Below are 18,819 nucleotides of genomic sequence, written 5' to 3'. Positions count from 1 at the left end.
TTTATTTGATTATTCACCAATACAGATATAAAAATTCAGAATTGAGTGGAAGCGATTCAGACTGTTTTATTGGATTTCAGAATGAGTGAATCTTTGAGTGGAACCAATCGAAAAGGACATAGATATCAGTGATTTTGAGTGAATTCTGTTTTGAAATTTTTCGTGCGAATAAATAAACGCTTTCAGCAGGCTTCTGATTGATTCCGTACGGGCACGTACGACGTATTTTTCAATTTCCACACACAAGCGTAGTTTTTATGAGAAATAAAGGAGCTGTCAATTTTTCAAGAATTGGAAAATGAGATCGGGAGTAGTTCTCGCGTCTAGTTGGAAATAAATAAAAATTGTAAACAATAAGAATAATAAATACCGAAAGAGTGCTTACGTTGCACCTATTTGCAACTATTTAAATCTTCATCTATTTAAATCTTTAAAGTATCTACAATATTTTACAAATAACCCAATTAGTGAATATCTACATATGAATTTTGTTTTGACACATAAATAAATGACTGTACACTGTACAGATTGACATTCTTTTCTTTCCAGTTCTGTTTCCTTATTCATTATCATTACAGTCTGGATATTCTTCATAAACTATTTTGACTCATCGGTCTATTCTTTTCATATCCGGAAAAATAAAGAAACACACTCCATCTCCATATTACCAGGTATGATTTAGTGATTTAAATATAGGAGCGCCTTTGCAAAAATTAAATTGGTTAGAGGAATATTAGGATCACGGTTGCCGGAGTGGGTAGGATCCTACCAAACTGGGTAGGTTTTTTTACCTTGGGTAGGTTGGTAGGTTTGAAGTCAATTTGGTAGGTTTTTCCAAGTTCTTTCTCTAAAATAATTTTATTTTTAATAATTGACAAAAAAAAATTTAATTATGTCAAATCTACCCAAAATATTTTTTTGCCAAACAAATGTGCCCATCTAAACCGAGAGTAATAATATTAAGTAGTGTATGTAAACGCAGTATCCTCATTGTTGGTGTCTGAACTCATCCATTTTCATGTTTTGTGTTGACACTAATTTCACATTCTTGATTAGTGATTTCTACAAAATGGGATTACAATTTTATTTTAAAACTTTTTTTCCAAAAAATTATTTATAAAAAATTATTTTTTTAAAAAACGGTTCTAACGATTTTGAAATTTTTTTTCTAAAAATGCACGTTAATATATCAATCAAAACTGCATACTTGTTTTTGTTATTTTATTTTTTTTTTTAAACGAATTTTATTTCTATATAAAAAGTCTTAAAAATTTAAGCAACTTTAACTCCAAGAGCAAGTTCGTGCGACCCAGTCGTGGATTTTATTTTTTTAAACAAGAATTTATTCTCTTATGTCGTTTTCTTTCACTCCAATGAGAGTACCCTTTTAGTACTTATTTTTGCACTTTTGAAGGTTTTGTGTTCTTTGACGCCACAAAAGTGTAAAAAAAAAATTACTCCGGAGTAATTTTAGTACTACGGAGTACCCCGGATTTACTCCACATTTTTAGTCAGATTTACACCGATTTGCACACACACTTATGAATTTGAAGTTTGACATTTTTAAATTTTGTTTGAAAATTGAAAAATGGGAAAAGTTTTTCTTTCAAACTCTTTTGTTATTAACAAAAACAACCCTTATGAATATATTTTCTACTGTATTATATTCCGCCATATATATTTCTTCCATTTTTTCGTTAATTCTTCGCTTTTTCCAAAATGAAATTGAAAACCGAATAAAAAAAATTTTCAGCCAGTGTTCTTCATCAATAAAAAAAATCCTGTGCCATATAACAAAAAAATCCCATTTTTTTCTGCGTTGATGGGATATTTTTATTTTACAATTTATAAAATCGAACTAAGGGTGTGTGTCAATTAGGGTGAAAAACCGATCAAAAGCATAATGAAAAATATACCAAAAGTAAAACTAAGTCCGCTTCTACACGAAGACGCAAAGAGGGACGCGCATAAGAGCAAGGGAGAAACAAAGTTCGAAAAAAGGGAAAGAAGATTTTCTACCGTGAGTCTCCGGTAAAAAATTTTGTGACTCTTTTTGACGTTTCCCTTTGATCTTGTTCTTTTTTTTGGTGTTCTGCTTTAATTTATTTCGTCGATTGTGGAATCTTCTTCGTCGGTCGTGTATTATTTGCGTGTATAGTAACGTTTTTAATTTATTCAGAGCAAAGGAGAAATCGATCATTCTCTCTCCCTTGTTCTTATGTGCATCTCGTGCGTCTACGTCTTCCTGTAGAAGTTGTCATACGAAAACAAGAACAAAATAAAACCAAAGAAAATAACTGTCAAATTTGCGTCTTCAAAAAAATTATACGTGTAGAAGCGCGTGACGCACCGAAACGAAAATCAAAAAGAAATTTGAAGATGATTTCTGCGTCTTGCGTCTTCGTGTAGAAGCAGACTTATCAACGATATTATTATGCTTCATATTTTTTTGAATATTATTTTTTTTTGATTCATAAAATGTTTTCCCTAGGCCTGTTATCACTATTTTTTTCAAGGAAATTATCCATTTTAGCCTTGTCACACACACAATTACAAAAAAAAAATTACTCTCATTATGTTCTTTCACTCCAGAAAAAGGAGTAAAAATTTAAAGTACTCCTTAATAGAGTGAAAGAAAACGACATTAAAATCGAAAATTTTCGTTGGGTAGGTTTTTCTTTGAATTGGTAGGTTTTTTTGAAAAATTTGGTAGGAAATTTTTTATGCGAGTGGCAACCGTGATTAGGATTGCTTTAGTCCCGTAATTTTAGATTTGTTTTTTATGTATGCATCAGTTGAAAGTCATTTATTGTAATCTTTTAATGTGGCTTAGTTTTTTTGTGTGAAAAATTACATCGGTAATAATAGATTTTTTGTATTGTTTTATATAAAATTCTTGTTATGGAAGTTTCAGCTGCAGGTGTGTAGGTACTTTATTTAAAGAATTTATTCATTGCATTTGAAGCTTTAATTTATTGTAAAATGATTTTATTTTAAATGTAAGTAGAAAGGCAGTTTTTTTATTCTTCTGCTTTTTTAATGAACCTTTTGTGATATCATTCGGTGTTATTCGGTAACATTTCTAATACCATATTAAAGAGGAAGATGTCAAAAAGCAAAAACAAAAAAAAAAGTTTGCCCGTTAGTGTCCGTCTACCTTTTATGTGAACCTAGGTTTGTGAAAATTATCTACTGTTTTAATTAAAAAAAAAAAATTTGACGAATTGATATTTTATTATCAAGTAAACAAATATAACCGTGACATTTTAACTATCAAATATTTATTGATATTGAAAATATATCAGAATTCACTATTTTTTTTTTAGTTTAGGTATACCAACCTACAAATCCAAAATACTTTATTTATACCTAAATTCACTAGAAAAAAGCTTTATTACTGTCAATCGGTCAAGTACAACTTCATTAAGCGAAAAAAATTCTGATTAGCGGTTTTTGAAGGTAAATAGATACTATTGCTACGCGACGTTTCGTTTTATAAAATAAAAGAAAAGTCACTTAAATTGTTCAAGAATTTTTTAATAACATGATAAGTAACTCATATATCATTTTTTGTAATGAGGGACACATAAATTATTCAGCAAATGGCCCTAATTCTTTTTAGATTTTGAATTATAATGAAATGAAGAGCAATATATGTACATATTTTTTATTTTGTACGTTCTGTAACAAATGTGTTATAAGCCCGCACAGTAAAGTAATAAAATATCTCAACAAAGCTTAGCAAACTTGCTCCAACAAATAATCCAGTAGTTCCACCCATTGACACTGGAAATAATTTAATATCTTATAATTAATATAATTTTCTTTACATTTTGTATCGTAAAATTGGATGTTGGAGCACAGAATTAAATGCAAACTAAAAAACAAATTACTAACTCAAAGTTATGTACACATATAGAAGGTAAACGTACTCCGAATTTTCATTTTTTTCTAAATATATATTCAACAATCAATAATATTTTTTGCAATTATTTTTTACTACATACACGCACTTGCAATTTGACACTCCTCCTCACTTATGATCTTTTTTGTATGCACAGAGAAAAATAGACCACGTAAAATAGAACAAAAATAAGAAGAAGGAAGCCCTATTAAAACAATCGGGTTTTCCTTATTGTTTTAAAATCTGCACTTGTAGGGTTTTGAAATCGAACTGGGAATCGAACTGGAGACTTCAAATCATTAGAATCGTTAGAAAATATTGATCGCGATTTTCATTCTAGTGCCAAGTTGAAATAAAAAAATTAACTTTTCACTCAAATTTTAATAAAATAATAAGAAATCCTTGTAGGAAAACCTTATTAATCGTTGCTTTTAATAAGATTTCCTTGTAAAACATATGAGCAGTAAAACAATATGGCAATCTATTAGTTTTTAGGTGGTAATATTTTTCTCTGTGTGTGTGACCTGATTTTGATAAGATGCGCAATATATTACCTTCTATAAGTGTACTATGGAAGTGGATTGATAAAATGATAATTGTTCAACATTCGAAATTTAACCGACAACGTTTCCACTAGCGATAAATATGTATATAACCATCGCTAGGAGACGAAGAGATGGAGTGATTCATAAAAAGCTTTTACAGATGATACAAACCAACTAAATCCAATTTTCCTCGTACGACAATCCGTTTATAACGTTCGGTTGGAAGTTCCATTAATGATATTTGAACCTTTGAAATGGGATTCTGATGACCATATATGCTATAAGGAATACAATTTGGAAGAATAAGCCATTCTTCCAACCTAGATTTAGAATCTATTTTCTCACTTTTCTTTGCTATCGAGAACAGTTGATATATCGACTTCACTACATGATGGCAAACAATCGCATACCAATCCCTTACGTCCATATGACCATTTAGCAATAACCACTGAAAGATCTTCATAATATTCATTAAGGCACTGCAACCCGGTCATGTTACAATAAAGCCATTCCGGAGTATTTGGCATAAGGTGACTTGTACAATTGCAAAGCCTAAATTGCTTATCCTTGCGGCATTGAACAATGCAAGCGCTATAGCTGTAGTATTTATGAACGTTGAGAATATTTTCATCGTTGAATCGACAATTTCTTTGCTGAACACTAGTGCTGCGAGTTTGCTCATCATTTTGAATATCTTTCTTTGATATAAATCTTCTGTGAAAGAGAAAAGAATATTATATACTTATATTTGACTTTAGAATTTAAAATTACTTACAAATAAGACACATAAGGACCAACGGTTAAAATTTCTGTCTTTGGAGTAACCAGGTTTGGGACTTCTTCTTCACCAAGTACATAAATCTAATTTTTATAAAGATATAACAGATAGTTCTTTAAACATTTGAAAATTCAATGCCTGACTGGATTGCACGTAAATACCATCTGGGCGGCTTGGATAGTTTAAGATGCTTAGTTTTAAGTACATATAAGCTCAGAGAAAAAAAAATGTTATTTTGTTACTATTTGTAGAGAATTCGAAAAAAGTTACAATATAGTTAGAAATAACTATTACGATAGTCACTTGCCACGCCATAAAAGTTAAAAGTATCTATTTTGTATTTTGTAGAAGCAAATGTGTGAGTACTATGTATTTGGAGAAGTCTGTGGTACAAAAACAGGACAATTTAACAAAAAAAACAAAAAATAAATAAACAACAGTTCGAGAAAAACCAGTGTCATACCATATGTTTCAGTGTGTTGCTCTCAAATAATAGTAAGAAATTATTATTAATTATTAATTGTTCTAAATTATTAACCAATATTTCAGTCAAAAATTTGTAAAAAAAAAACAAAAATCAATTATGAACAGAGAGAGCAAGCTACAATCAACATATTTCGTGTTAACCTTTTTTTTCGGCACACTCTGTATAAAAAAAAACCATTCCAAATAAAACGATTTATAAACAATTTTTTTCATTTTTAGTGTTTTTTTTAAATAATTTCCCCTCCCGCCTAAGCGGAGGGAGACATACCACTCCCACTCAAAAAAACGCATTATATATTAGTCCCTCCAACTGACAATTTTAATAGTCACAAATACATAACTTTTTTAATAGTTAAAATAACTTTAGTTAATTTGGAAAATACTTCGATTGACTATTTAAAAAGTCATAAACAACTATTTTTAACTATTTAAAAAAATCATAAATAACTATTTTTAATTATATAAAAAGTCATAGACAACTATTTTTAACTATTTAAAATAGTCATCCGTTTTAACTTTGAAAATAGTTAAAAAGAAAATAGTTAGATTTAAATGACTATTTTTTATCTGCACTAAAACAAAATTGCTTGCATAGGAGCTGTTTTTAAGTAGCTTTATTAGTTTTAATTAAATTCGAGTATCGCGACATGACAAATGACAGTAATTTTCTTACTGCAAGAAATACTTTTGCAAATTTAATGAAACAAAATTGAATAATCATGAATATTGAATACCTTTGGGTATTCAATAACAAGAGTTTTTTGTATTGCTTTTGGGAACTTTCGACTTTCGAGAAATCAAAAGGACATCTCAGGCATTGTGATAAATTCTTAAATTTTTCAATCTTTGATCTTGTACGAGTATATTAAAAAAAAAAGAATTGTTTTTAACCAAAATGAATAAAAACAAAATAATTGTATAGTTACATTTGCCTCTGTTAGTACATCCATTATCAAAGAACCTGGCCCGGTCACTCGATTTGAGTACATAGACATTTTATCAGGAGAACTAAATGTCACAAAATATAAGGTATCATACAAATTAAAATTACCTATCAAAAAATACTCACCTTGTTTGCAAGGAATTAATAGCATAACAAATTCCGAGCTCTGTTTCCAATTTTACAAAATACTTGCAACAATCAAATGGAGAACCATTCCATTTACATGATGAAATGGTTTTTTCACAACTGCTCCGAACTAGTTTTGCATAATACGAAAAATTCGAAGTGAAACAATTTTCAGCCATTTCATTTTCACCGCATTCATGCACTGTATGATAAGATTCGCCTCGAAAAAATGCAATTTCACTTAGAACTTCTTCTAGGGTAAAATCATGTTCATATCCCCAAAGGCTAGAAACAATAAAGGTTATAGAAACAACGAAACGTTAAATAATTATTTTAGTTTGGTGTGAGCAACGGAGTGGAGTGACTTTAAAAATACAAAAAAATAAATTGTGTTCTACATACAGGGTGTCCCAAAAGTTAACGTCGAAACGAAAACGGTAGATAAGGTAGGTGGTGACAGTTATCAGAAAAATAATACAAAAAATCGCAGCCATATATTTTGGGAGTTATGGGCATTTGAAAAAAAGTCGAAAAAATGGTCACCCTGTGACGGTTTTTCATGTGCCGTGACTACAAATCTTAATTTTTCTCATTTTTTTCTTTTGTTACGGAACCTTGAATAACCCTGCTATCAAATGCATTCAAAAATTTTAACTCAGCTGCATCAGTTTTAAAGAAAATATTACTTTTTTACCCAACTTAGTACTAAAAAATTTTACATGACTCTAATTCAATGAGCCGTAGTGTAAAAAAAATGCACTACGATGTTTCGGCAAGTTGCCTTAAAAGTTGGTGTGTTCAATTCTCTTTTCAAAATGGTATAACATTGTTGGGAATATTTCATAAATAACCGAGATAAATTTTTTTTTTTCTTAAGAAATCCGACTTTTTTTTAGGTAAATTTTCCATATAATTTAAGTTTTTGTATTCTGAAAGGTTCTGATAGTCCAGTAATTTTAGGTTTTATCTGCGGAAAAATTCCTACTGGGCTGAATTTTAGTATACAGCTTAATGACGGCTTTGTTATGAAGATGTGAAAAATCGACATTGATATCGTGTCCGCGTTAAGAGTCATAGGGGTCAAAAGGTCACAAAAACTGGTTTTTCACGATTTTCAGCTAACGGTAAGTCTTATCAAAAATTTTTCAATGCAAGAATTGTAGACCAGATTATTATATATAAAAAGTGTCATGACACTTTTTTTCCTAAGACCCACCGTTTTTTAGGTATAACGATTCAAAAAGTTGAAGTTTAGTTGTAATCGTCATAATCCTATTCCTGAAAAAAAAAACTCCTAACTGAAAAGTTCCTGAAATTTCATTATTTTTTTAGCTTGAATTTCGTTCCTCAACTGTTAAGAATATGTGGAAACCAAAAAAAAATGGAAATTTTCTCCATTTTTCCGATTGGGGCCCTTCTCCCGAAACCATTTCCCTGGGAATTTTTGTTTAGAATATGTCTGAAAATATACAGGGTGTGCAATAGAGAATGAACAACCCTAAAACGGCTTATAGCTACACTTATGATTGTTCTATAAACAGATAGAAAATAGTTCTATCGCAACCAGTTCATAAAATATGGACTTTTTTTCGTTCAGTGTATTTTAAATTTTATCATCTTATGTTTTCGTTCACTACAACCACGAATGAATGAATTTTATTTATTTCTTTTTTTTATAATTTTCTACAATAATTGGATGAGTACATATACACTTTAAAAACTGCAAAGCTATTGCACATTTTCGTAAAAAAAATTTTGAAATCTGTTTTTTGATGCAAAATGTAAAAAAAGTATTTTATGAAAAATTTTAAACACCTGTGGTATAAAATAAATCTATAGAAACCTAGGTGGCCAACTTTCTTAAAAATATTCTGGTATAAGGAGAATATTTTTAAGAAAGATGGCCACCTAGGTTTCTAAAGATTTATTTTATACCACAGGTGTTTGAAATTTTTCATAAAATACTTTTTTTACATTTTGCATCAAAAAACAGATTTCAAAATTTTTTTTTACGAAAATGTGCAATAGCTATGAAATTTTTAAAGTGATAGATAGATAGATAGATAGATAGATAGATAGATAAAAATTTTATTTCCAAGAATATATACATAGTTAATTTAGTTTTCTTAACTTTAAAATTTAAATTTAATGACAATAACTTATAAAGTTGCCTGTCAGGTAAAGAGTTTTAATAAATTTGTATAATTAGTTTTAGCTTAGCGATTTGTTATGAATACTCATTTATAATTAAACTTCGATAACGTAGTGCATTTCTAAGAAAGTTGTAGAGATTGGTATAATTTTGTCCATTGAGGATATTAATGGACAAGTGTTTATGTTAATGTTTTAAAGTGTTTATGTACTCATCCAATTATTGTAGAAAATTATAAAAAAAAGAAATAAATAAAATTCATTCATTCGTGGTTGTAGTGAACGAAAACATAAGATGATAAAATTTAAAATACACTGAACGAAAAAAAGTCCATATTTTATGAACTGGTTGTGATAGAACTTTTTTCTATCTGTTTTTAGAACAATCATAAGTGTAGCTATAAGCCGTTTTAGGGTTGTTCATTCTCTATTGCACACCCTGTATATTTTCAGACATATTCTAAACAAAAATTCCCAGGGAAATGGTTTCGGGAGAAGGGCCCCAATCGAAAAAATGGCGAAAATTTCCATTTTTTTTTGGTTTCCCCATATTCTTAACAGTTGAGGAACGAAATTCAAGCTAAAAAAATAATGAAATTTCAGGAACTTTTCAGTTAGGAGTTTTTTTTTTCAGGAATAGGATTATGACGATTACAACTAAACTTCAACTTTTTGAATCGTTATACCTAAAAAACGGTGGGTCTTAGGAAAAAAAGTGTCATGACACTTTTTATATATAATAATCTGGTCTACAATTCTTGCATTGAAAATTTTTTGATAAGACTTACCGTTTTGCTGAAAATCGTGAAAAACCAGTTTTTGTGACCTTTTGACCCCTATAACTATTAACGCGGACACGATATCAATGTCGATTTTTCACATCTTCATAACAAAGCCGTCATTAAGCTGTATACTAAAATTCAGCCCAGTAGGAATTATTCCGCAGATTGGGCTTAAAAATGACTAAAATGACTGGGCTATGAAAGCACATCTAATATATAAAAATCTCATGTCGCAGTGTTTGTTATCAAACTCCTTCGAAACGGCGAGACTGATTTTTATGAAATTTTGCACACATATCGGGTAGGTCTGAGAATCGGCCAACATCTATTTTTCATACCCCTAAATTGTTAGGGTGGTCCAGCCAATTTTTTTTTTATATCTTCTTGGAACGATTTTTTCGAAATTTTTTGTGTATGTCGGGAAGTCTGAGAATCGGCCTTTCGACCAACATGAATTTTCATACCATTAAATCGTTAGGATGCACAGTGGGCACCGCCATAGGTCAAAAATAAAAAAAGTAAATGTTTTTTAAAATTCAATGATTAAACAATTTTCTACAATCTCCCACCAAACCAAAACCAAAAAAAGTTAGACGGTTGCACGTTTTTTCCATTTCTTTATAGCCATTCAAAGTCAATATATAAAAAAAGTATAGTTGGCTTATCGCTGCAGTTATAAGGTGTGAACTTGGGATAGTGATAACGGATGTTAAAAAATTGTAAACAATATTAAATTATTATGGATATTAAAGGAGAAGGTTAATACTTCTTAAAAACATAAATTATATTGTTAAATAACATTAAGGCTTATTGTAATGGGGCTCGTAAGCGAAGCATTTTTAACCATTTTTATTTAGCTTGATTTTCAGTTAATTGGAGATTTAGTTGGTTTGCCTTCGAGTGCCTTCTACAATTTAAGTTATCAAATGAAGAATACTGTCCTACCTTTCGAAATAATGGGGCAGTTTTTTCCCCTTTTTTCCCCTTTTCGAGTAATACGAGTTTAAATGACCCTACACTGAAAGAAAAAAATTACAACTTAAAACTAAAAGATTGCCTTATTGGCACTATTATTTTTATAAAAGACTGACCAAGAGGGTAAGGGTAAGGTGCACGACTGACAGTCAGGTTCGATTCCCGGCATTAACCATTTTTTTTTATTTTTCTTCAAAATAACAAAAAAAAATTAAAATTGACTTTATGTATTATTTTGCAATAATAAATCATATAAAGTCATAATACAGGCGTTTCATTAAAAAAAAATGGTCATTATATTTTTGACCGCACTTTGTATGGGAGGTTACCCACTGTGGGGTGGTCCAATCAAAAAAATTTCTATATTTTATTGAAATGATTTTTATGAAATTTTGTAGGTATATCGGGTAAGTCTAAAATCGATTTTTGAACGATTTTTCCAAGTTCTGGCTTTATGTTGTTAAAAAAAGTTAGCTTTCCAAATCATACGAATAGCCTAAATTCGTAATATTTCATATTATAAATATAGAAACTTTAAGCCTACAAACATCAATCTTGATAATGCGATCAATAGAACTCAAAAAAACACATTCTTTTATTTATAAAGACCTGAGGTCGAACTACGGCAAACGTTCGTTAACGTTTTGACTATTGCTCTCTCTCTACATATTTAATCAGAAGAAAATGATAGAGACATAAGGCGTCAGTAAGTTAACGAACGTATGCCGTAGTTCGACCCCTTTATACTATATTTGATGTTGTGACCCGATTTTTTTTTTGGAAAAGATTGACTCACTCCAAAATTTAAAGTAAATAGCCGAAGAGGCGTAACGAAGTCCGCCGGGTCAGCTAGTTATAATATAATACCTTTTTGGAAAGTTAAAATATACTACTTGAATTTGATGTTTATTTGAAGTTGAGAAATTTAATTTTAAAGCCATCATTATAGAAAAAAATATGTTTTTTTTCTTCAAGTTTATTTTATTCAATTTTTTTTTTAAATTAAGGGTATATTTTTTTACACAAATCAAAGCTTTCATTGATTTTAAGTCAAAAACACAAAAACCGCATGTTTATAAGCATCTTAGTTTTTGAAAAGAAGATGTATCTTTTCTCCAGAATTTTTTTTAGTATTTTCTTAATTTTTTTTCAAAAAAAAAAAAAAAAAATCATTTTTAGCAAAAAAGCAAAACCGATTTCCATGGATCAAAACTGGGTTTTTTGGTTTTTAAAATAGTTCCTATGGCTAAAAGTGAACGAAATTGATATAGGACCACACTGCACCCACCAGCTTTCCAATACAAAAAGAATTATCAAAATTGGTTCACTCAGTTCAAAGTTATGCGGTAACAAACATAAAAAAAAAAAAATACAGACGAATTGAATACCTCCTCCTTTTTGGAAGTCGGTAAAAATAGCATTAAATCAAATGGAAAAAAGGTCGCGTTTACACACAGCTGATCACGACGTCTTCATTTTTTTAAATTAACGCGAAAAGTCAACATGGATTCAAGAGAATGGGCTCCCACGATGAAAATCGAGAAAAGGTTTTGTGGTCCCTGAGGACCTGAACTGTGCGGAAATCTATGAAAATGTGGGATATTTTTCTGTTATACGTAACATTATAACTCTTACATTTCAAAAACAGTCTTGAAATATACAGAACGTAATAAAAATAACTTAAAAAATATATAATAAATTAAAAAAATAAAATGCACGACTGGGTCGCACGTACTTGCTCTTGTAGTTCAAAGTATCTTTATCTTAAATATCTATTGGAAATTTAAGATTTTGTTTAGTGTGCAGAAAAAAAAAAATTTTAAAAAAATCGAAAGTTAAAAAATTTTATTTCTAAAATTTTTTTTTTAAACAATTTTTGTTTTACATTTTACACTTCATTAATATATACATACATATGTCTGTAAATTTTGAATAAAATTGATTTATGCTTTGATGAAATCTATGAACTTAAAAAATATGTCAATAAAAAAAAACGCAGTTTTGTTAGAATCAATAAAAGTATTATGTGCACCAAATTTAATCAAAATCGTTAAGCCGAGAAAACTGCAATACCTAGAAAACGTTATATGAAAGGTATGCGTTTAAAAAGAGATATTAAAAAAATTTAAACAAAACGGGTCTAGGGAATCATCTGTACCAAGTTTCAAGCAAATCCATTTTGGAAAAAACTTGTACCTTGTAATTCAAGACCACCGTGATATACAATTATACAAACTTTACTATTATAATTATTGCTGACCATTAATGTGGACAAAAAAATATTTTTTTCGATTTTCGCTAAATTTGTTCCACTTATCTATAACATTGACGTTGTGAAATTTCAATTCGCTATCTTAGGCGCAAGAGCAGAGGCGAACGTTGAGTTGCTGGGCCCCCGGGGCAAGGCCTAATTTTGGGGCCCCTTTGATATTTGGAGGTCTTTTTGATATAAACAAAAAAAATACAAAATTACGTTACCTACGCTTTACTTTTTTTTTACGCTTGTTGGTCGCTAAGATTGGGGCCCTTATATAGCTAATATTTAACTTTTTTTTTCAAATATGCAATTCATTTTTAGGGGCCCCTGATGTATTATTTTCATGGATTCATGTCAAATATCTTATCTTTTTGCTTCTATTCTATACTTTTACTGCATTGTCTCCAGTCGGGGCCCTATCGTGTCGGTCGGGAGCCCCAGGGCACCGCCCCGCTTGCCCCAATGGTGTGTCCCTGCGCAAGAGCGTGCTAGTAACAGTTCAATTTTTAGATTTTGTAGGTAATCTTGATTTTTTTTTTAATTTTTTTTGAAAAGCAAATATTTTACAAGTTTTACTTGTCTTTATAAAACATATAAAATATTTTTTTTTTCGAAAAAAGTGGGCAATAATTAAAAACAATAAATAATAAGTAAAATGTGCAAACAAAACGTCAGTGTATTACCTATTGAGGAAATTTACTAGGAAGTGTTCCTTTTCCCAAAAAAAAATACAGTTTTTCAATATCGAGCAGCACCCTCTTCTATATAAGATAGGAGGCTGAAAATTCAACAGAATGATTCCAATAGGATGTGGAACCAAACTAGGGGGTGGCCCAACGTTTATTTGAAAATTTTATTTTTCCCATACAAGCGTGGACCACCTTAATGTACATTTTGATTTTTATGCTCATTAACGGGAGTCAATTCATTTAAAAATGAAAGCAAATTGGTTGTCTCTTTCACATTCCTGGTGGATTTTTCTTACATACGTTTCTTCAGCTTCTACGAAATCATTACCTTAGCTTCCGATTGTTCCTTAAAGCCACGTACATACAATTTCATTCAAATTCCAGTAAACAACTGAGCAATAAGCTTAAGCACAGACTTAATTTTTAAAAATTCACTTTGGCAGTGAGATAGAAATGAAACGCCTTTCACATTCTGAAAATAGTTACCCCAATATGTGGTTTTCGTTGATTTTAAGTTGTTTTTTCCTTTAGTGTAGCAAAAAAATATAGTGAAAAAAATATTTTTCAACTGAAGGGTCCAGGGGAAAAACAACACAAGTCCATTCCAACTCATTTCGAGAAAAACGCATTTTAAGATTTTGTTCTCCATACAACTTAGTACTAAAAGCACACAATTTATTTATTTTTCCAGCAAGGCTTTAAGGGGGGAAATCCCTCTGGAAGACAGCTTTTTCAATAATTTTTCTTGGGAAACCGAAAGCATTTATTGAAATTTGGAAAAGTATATGATATTATTGACATTATGAAGTATTGATACAATTTTTGTTGAAGTAAAATAAAAACAAAATGCCAGCTCTACAGCTCTTTAAAGTTGGCGTCTACAGTTTGCGTCGTGCAATGCCCAAGTCCAGAAAATTATTTACAATCAAAAAAGAATTTTTTTTCCAATAAAATATATTTATACGCATTGCATGAACCTAAATTTAGTAAAAAAAAAAGTGTAAAATAAAAATTAGAGACAAAACAAAAACGAAAAAACACAATGTTTTTTTTTATAAAAAAAATTGTAAAAAAAAATATTTGTAGTAAAAATTATATTGAACTTTTAGGTTCATGCTATGGCCATAAGTTAATGAGTAATTTGCATTTTATTTCAAGTCGATAGCTTCATTAGTTTTTGAATTACGTTGCCGTTGGAAATGTGCCGTTTTTTCCCAGGATCCTTCAGTTGAAGAATATTTTTTTCACTATATTTTTTAGTTTCAGTGCAATGCAGTATTGAACTTTTACATTTTAGTGATGGGATACTAATAAGAATAACACTTAAAAAGGTTTTTTTTTTTAAATAAGCAAACACTGAACACAATGACTTATTTACTCTTCGGCAATTTCTTGGATTCGATCCATATTTTTTAGTTCACAAACTACAACTGCAGGAAAATTAGTCTCCCAATCCTTGTAGGATGTCTCGGCAACAAAACTGATGGCATTATTTTCAAATGCCTCTGACGGAATATTAATAATATTAATATTTCACAAAAAAAAAATATTATTATATTTACCCAATGATGCAGAAATAAGAAGCCACGAGGCGAACCATGAAACTAGGACACAAATTAACCAAAAAAACTTCTCGATGCGCGACGCATCTTCATCTACAATAAATCGTGCTCCATGAAGAGTTGAGTTCTTTAAATATTCGTAAAGAATTCTTTGCAACCGCATTTTATGAGTTATTTGTTGGTAATGATAAGAGAGTGAACTCGGACGAAATTAAACCATGGTCCGTAAATGCTACTAATAGCACATGGTATTTTCTCACGCTTTATCTAATATCAACATTAAATGCAATTAAATATGCATATGACAATGATATCCATTTTTTGTAAAATAAAGAATCCGTTGTGGGTTGTGGGGTATTGCGTATTGGAAGCAATTTAAATATGGTAAAACATGTTCCTAAATAGGGACAAAATCTGTTTATGTATGCAATTAAATACAAACATATACAAAAACTCGTGTTGAGATATGAATAACTTATTTCTATAAAGGTAGTAGGTACATTACCTTATTTTTTTCTGTTTTTCTTCTTCAAAAAACTTTCCAAAACTTTTCGATACCTATCTCTTTGTCGAGGTATCATACGTTTAAGTAAGTCTTTGGCTTTTTAACAAAAACTGACGACAAAGGTATAGTCGTATAGTATAAGACAATTAAAGGGATATTGGGAAAATTTAAACAGTTTTTAGGAAGAAGAGAAACAGTTTTTATAGATAGAGTAAGGTCAGTGAATATGGACCACCAATCATATTTTTGCTACAACCGTTACATTTAAGGTTTTATCATAGATAAATTTAGGCGTGTTTTTTGGCAAAGCTATCCGCAGTAGGATTTCCCAAATATCAACACTGATGAAAAAATTATATGCAAATTTTCTTTTTCGATTTTTGTTAATGAATAAAATTGCATCATTGAAGGTCAACTATAATTATAGCCATATGCGCCCTATGCGGACTTATGTCAAAATCGACCGAAATGCTTCGTCCTGTTTCTGAAAACATGAGGATTATAGTTGGGCCTTAACTCAATTTGAGCATAGTTGGGCCTTAACTCAATTTGAGCATATGTCGGACTTATGTATGCTGTTAACGTTCGCGTACACCAGGCATGTCAAACTTGCGGCCCGCGGGCCGCATGCGGCCCACAACGAATAACTTTGCGGCCCAGTCCACATTTTTATTAATTTTGAGTTTTAGATTATAATTTAGATTTTATGTTCACAGCGTTCGACACACATGCACCTCCTTTTTTTTCCTAATCAACAAATAAATATGGGACAAAACCAAAAAAAAAAATAACAGATTGTATAAGATCTCGTGGGTTAAATCATTGTGATTTCTTAAAGTGAACTAGGAAGCGAATATTCTGAGTTAACCACCTACCAACGATTCTGGGGCTTGGGAATTTTTTTATAATAATTCACGATACTAGATGTAGCAAAACATTTATCTGAGTTAAACTCAAAACTGCGAGGAAAATTCATAATATAACGAATATGTGAACAAATGCAAATGTGCATTCAAATACAACCTAGCTCTTTTGGAACATCAGAAGATAAACTAGAATTTGACGTATCAAAAATACTACGCAAAAAATCTAAACTATAAAATTGAATACGAAAAAGGCTTGCAGAATATTTCTTGAAAGACAAGTTCGCTTGATTTTTTTCGATTTGTTCCATAAACATAGAGTTAATGCCGAATCATGTGAAAATGGAGGAAAGCGATTTCTAATTTGACTCCGAAGTAAGTTCCAAATTCGTTGAAATGCCCGATTTTATAAGTATTTTTGTGCACTTGAAAACTGCCATATAAAATCGTTTGCAAATTTCACAGTAGGTACCTGTCGAAGCGAGCAGTTATTTCAGTCATTAAGAGGAATGAGTTACCTATAAAATCCTGAATAACTAACTTTGGTCTGAGAAAAAAATGGTAAATGAAAAAAAATAGTTTCATCATTGTAGCTTAACATGTTCTGCGGCCCACACAAATTTTTATCTTGCTGTTTTGGCCCCTTGTCACCATAGAGTTTGACATGCCTGGCGTACACTAAAACCGAATTATTGGCCGACATCGGGTCGGAACGACTCGGACGACTTTCTCGGGCGATCGATCGTCTGCATACACTGCTTCCGATCTAGGACGTCGCCGGTCTGTAGTCTGACTTTGTGAAACTTGAAGTGCATATAATAATTGTTTTCAATGGAATATTTTGAGGAAATTTATATTTCGCCAAATTTTGCAAAGAGAAGGCTTTTAGCAATATCTATGTATAAATCAACCCGACAACGGACGAAAAATCCAAACAAGTTCGGATTATGCCGGTTGATCGGTTATTATCGGGCGTCAACGTACGTCAACGGACGATGTCACTTTCAGTGGTGTACGCACTCTCTTTTCTTTCTATGTGCTTGGTTCTATGGGCCGAGTTCGGTCGACAACGCCCGAGCATAATTCGGCCGATGACGGATTTGGTGTACGTGAGCCGTTAGGGATTATTGACACTTTTATTTCACGTTCCTTTGAATATTCTCCTGTAACTAATTAAGATAATAAACACAATACATATATAAAACAATCAAGTAATAAAAAGAACAGATTTTAATAACTATGATTATTAACTCATAATGAAACTAATGGTGTAATTTATATGCATGTCTTAACTTATTATGAACTTTTCCAAGTACCAGTACCATCAATTTCGGAGTGAGTTTGTTTTAAAAACCACATTGTGAAAAAAAATTCAAATAAACAAGTTCCTCCAAATATCCAAAGAAGTCCTGCAAAGTCGATCGAATCATTCAAAACATAATAAAACTGAAAATAAAATGCGTTGAAAAAAAACATTATTTTTAAATACATAAAAAAAGAATAATAATAATTAAATATAAATAGTATTCAGTCAACAAAGGCAAAAAGAAGGGCAAACCTTAGGATAATGCTAATAGGCTTAAAATATTGTTAGCGCACCCTCAGCGCAAAAGAGCGTAAACTCAGGAAATTCCATTTTGAGAAAACGCTTCTGCAAAATAATGACTAAACTTTCGCTAATAACTAACCATACCACAGCAATTTTTAGAATCTCAGAATATCGAAATTCTATTAGGTACAAGAGCAAATATATAGGGGAAGTGGGGGCCAGACCGCCCCTTTATTGTTTGGATGTGTTATGGTCAAAACAGACGTGCAGATTTTTCCCTGCAGCAAAATAAAATAACACGGGCTCTTATTAGTGATGGGAACTATCGAATGATTTGAACTATCGGTAGTTAGTAACTAAATGATTTGAACTATCGAATAGATCATTCATTCATTTAATTATTCGAATAAAAACTATCGAATTAAACTATCGGATACAAACTATCGAATAAGCTATCGAATAAACTATCGAATAAAAAAAACTATAAGAAAACTATTCGAATGAGAAAACTATTGAATAAAAAAAACTATTTTAATGAAAAAAACTATCGTTTAAGAAAACTATTCCAATGAGAAAACTATCGCATAAAAAATTATTCGAATGAAAAAACTAACCAATAAAAAAACTATTCGAATGAAAAAAATTATCGTATAAAAAACCATTCATATGAAAAAATTATCGTATAAAAAAACTATTCGAATGAG

General features: G+C 30.6%; 1 protein-coding gene across 9 annotated transcripts in view; it reads right to left on the bottom strand.

Moving 5' to 3' along the window:
• Positions 1–3,364: 3,364 nt before the first annotated feature.
• The window catches only part of LOC129920951 (facilitated trehalose transporter Tret1), a 44,654-nt gene continuing 29,199 nt past the window's right edge, over positions 3,365–18,819 (bottom strand). For 7 of the 9 annotated variants that reach the window (XM_056002520.1, XM_056002517.1, XM_056002521.1 and 4 more), the window contains one exon: positions 17,779–18,012. In XM_056002520.1, the coding sequence (XP_055858495.1) occupies positions 17,863–18,012 (150 nt within the window). In that variant the 3' untranslated portion in view covers positions 17,779–17,862. Of the gene's footprint in view, positions 3,787–4,620; positions 4,728–4,794; positions 5,164–5,224; positions 5,311–6,639; positions 6,722–6,782; positions 7,068–15,014; positions 15,142–15,198; positions 18,013–18,819 lie in introns of those variants that run through there. The other 2 variants (XM_056002525.1, XM_056002523.1) reach the window with 2 other exon arrangements.

The sequence above is a fragment of the Episyrphus balteatus genome, chromosome 1 (genome assembly GCF_945859705.1).
Source record: "Episyrphus balteatus chromosome 1, idEpiBalt1.1, whole genome shotgun sequence".
Classification (NCBI taxonomy): domain Eukaryota; kingdom Metazoa; phylum Arthropoda; class Insecta; order Diptera; family Syrphidae; genus Episyrphus; species Episyrphus balteatus.
Note: the sequence above shows the minus strand (reverse complement) of the source record. Positions and strands in the feature narration are given on the sequence as shown.